This window comes from Cotesia typhae, unplaced genomic scaffold, assembly GCF_013202065.1.
Source record: "Cotesia typhae breed Kobodo isofemale line unplaced genomic scaffold, CoteBio_Ctyphae contig_9, whole genome shotgun sequence".
Lineage (NCBI taxonomy): Eukaryota > Metazoa > Arthropoda > Insecta > Hymenoptera > Braconidae > Cotesia > Cotesia typhae.
In genome coordinates, this window is record NW_027423770.1 from 1,823,032 (window position 1) to 1,825,959 (window position 2,928).

The 2,928-nt window shown below is 28.7% G+C and overlaps 1 protein-coding gene across 1 annotated transcript; it reads left to right on the forward strand.

The window, feature by feature from the left end:
• Positions 1 to 283: 283 nt before the first annotated feature.
• On the forward strand, positions 284 to 1,048 carry LOC141533466 (uncharacterized). Its single transcript, XM_074252361.1, has one exon. The coding sequence runs from the start codon at positions 284 to 286 to the stop codon at positions 1,046 to 1,048; it is 765 nt and encodes a 254-aa protein (XP_074108462.1).
• The last annotated feature ends 1,880 nt before the right edge of the window (positions 1,049 to 2,928 follow it).

Here is a 2,928-nt window from a genome sequence, read left to right on the forward strand (position 1 = left end):
AATGTGTAAGCGTCCGGATAGAGCTGGGCGCTCTGCTTTTGCTTCGTACGTGCAAAAGCGCAAGTTCGAACCCGCTACCAAGATGCCATATCAAAGCTAATTTTTTTTTTTTTTTTTTTTTTTTTTTTTTCATTTAAAAGCAAACAGCTTTCCATATCACCCTGGAGGTACTGTGCCATGGAATACGTCCCCGTTATTTAACGTGACGGGATCCCCAATAGGCCTTCACCACGAACTTTGAATCTCCAGACAGACTCCACGAGATAGAATTGACGTAGAAGACATGCCTCCCGGACAATATCTTCATATAGGCATTCAGTCAACCATTTTGTCAATATTATCCGGTAAATTATTGCACCCAGTTCCGGAAGAGTTACTTGTCGACTTTAGTACAGATGGAGCTGAACTAAACAAGAATACACAAATGTGGCCTCTTCAAATTCGTTTGGTTAATTTTGTATATAACAAACCTGAGCTTGTTGGTATTTATGTCGGAGAAAAAAAACCAGCAAGCTTTAAACATTTCTTTGCGAACTTCGTTAAAGAAGCACAACAAATTATTAAAGATGGTGGTATAATGTACCGCAACACTCGAATAATGATCAAATTTCTATGCTTCATTGCCGATGCTCCGGCCCGATCATATGTTCTCAATCATATTTCTCACATAGGAATGAAACCATGTTCAAAATGTGAAGTTCAAGGAGAAAGATTTCAACATTCAACTCGATACAAAGGAATAAATCATAAAGTAAGAACCAATAAAGATTATCGAGATCTTGTTGATACAGAGCATCATACGGGACTTTCAGTTATAGATGGTCTTCCAATGGATCTTGTGAAACAAGTACCTTTTGATTACATGCATCTTCTGTGCCTTGGTGTTATGAAGAAATTGATTGAGGCGATATGTTTCGGAAAATGTATGGCACGAAAATTACCAACGTATAGCATTGAATTTTTATCACAGCGTTTAATTATATTACAAAGCTTTTGTCCACGTGAGTTTGCACGAATACCTCGAGAGTTAGATAAATACACAAAATAGAAAGCCACTGAATTCCGTCAGTTATTATTATATACATTTATCGTTGTAAGTAAAGGAATTATTTCTGATGACCACTACAATCACTTTTTATACATTCATACTGCTATGCGTGTATTACTAAATGATGCATCCTCACCAGAAAATATTGAATTTGCAGATAATGCTATAAAAAGATTTGTTTTGGAAGGTCCAAAAATACACGGATTAAAATTTATGACTTATAATACTCATGGTACTTTGCATCTTGTGTCAGATTATAAAATGTACGGCTCTTTAGATTCCATCTCAGCTTTTACATATGAAAACAGTATGCCAGTATATCGTTCATTTGTTAGAAAACATCATCAACCGCTTCAACAAATATCTAAAAGAACATGGGAACGATTACATTTTTCAAAAGGTCTTGACAGCAAAGAAGATGAAATATTTAAAGGCTATAATACTCATGATCAAGGCCCAATAATGGATATTATGAAAGATAATTCAAACCAATATGAGAATTTAAAATCGCCAAGTTTTTTTTATTCCATTCATAGTATTGATAATACAGTATTAATTGGAGATTCTCAAATTGGCATAATAAAGAATATTATCTATTATGAAAACCATTATTACTTTGTAATTAATCTTTTTGAACAGATACGTCCATTCTATAATATATTACATCAAAGTTCAATGAAGTTTGGAGTTTTCTTGTGTACTCAGTTAAGCAAAAATTTCTTATTTATAACTTACCATGAAATAAGCAAAAAATGTTATAGAATGCCACTCTGGGTTAATAGACCTTTAAATAAAGATTCAAATGATGTACTGTTGAACAATGCTTATGTTGTAATAACGATGTAGAGGGAATCTACTCAAATTATAATGTATTGGTAATAAACACTACAATATCCAATTTATGTACTGTAAGATAATTATAATAATTTTTAAATTAATTTTTAGATTTGTTCTTACTGAAAGGAATGTAACAATCGAAAAATGTTATTCAATGAAATGATATTGGTAAGTTAAAAATGTATAGAATTACTATTGCAATTTTTTAATGAATATTTATCAATTATTTCAGAAAATTTTTATGAACCTGCTGGTACACATGTAAAAATGTACAAATTTTGTAGATTTGTAAATTTATGTAAGTATTACCGTAACAGTCTATTTTTGGTAGTTATTTTTTCTTTTATTTACCATCAGAAAATACTGCATTTAAATAACAATTGCATAAATATTTATAAAACAATGATAATAATAATAATAATAATAATAATAATAATAATAATAATAATAATAATAATAATAATATAACAAACAAAAAATTCTTAATCGATTATTATATTTTTTCAGAATCAAGAGGAAGATAACTCAATTACTTTGGCCAAGTATTACATGGTAATAGATTGTCAATTTTAGTCTTCAAGAGCATAAATAAAGAAAAAAGCACATTCCATTTGGATGGAAAATTTTTTATATAAAGCGTTTGTAACGAATGTTATTTATAACATAACATTTATTGATGTAATAAAGTACTTTATTTTATTATTTATGATACATGTATTAATTTTTGTGACTAATTCTCTCAAATAAAATTATTTACTCTAAATGATTCTTTCTTAAACTTGAATTTTTTTGTTAATTATCCTTGCTGTTATAATAGTAATAAATAATGATCGGTTTCAAAAAATAAATTATCTAATATTGAAGGATAAGACTCCTAACAATAAATATAAAATTACGGTATTTAAAATTTTATATTTGCTTATTTAAACTTGTTAAAAAACGTATTGTATATCAAGATATTTTAATTGTTGGTTAATTCAAATCAAGTAAATATTTATTTGTATTTTTGCTTGGTTTTTATGACCAACATCAACTTATGAATT

Coding starts and splice junctions, on each gene's coding strand:
- LOC141533466 (XM_074252361.1), top strand. CDS start 284: ATGCCTCCCGGACAATATCTTCATATAGGCATTCAGTCAACCATTTTG.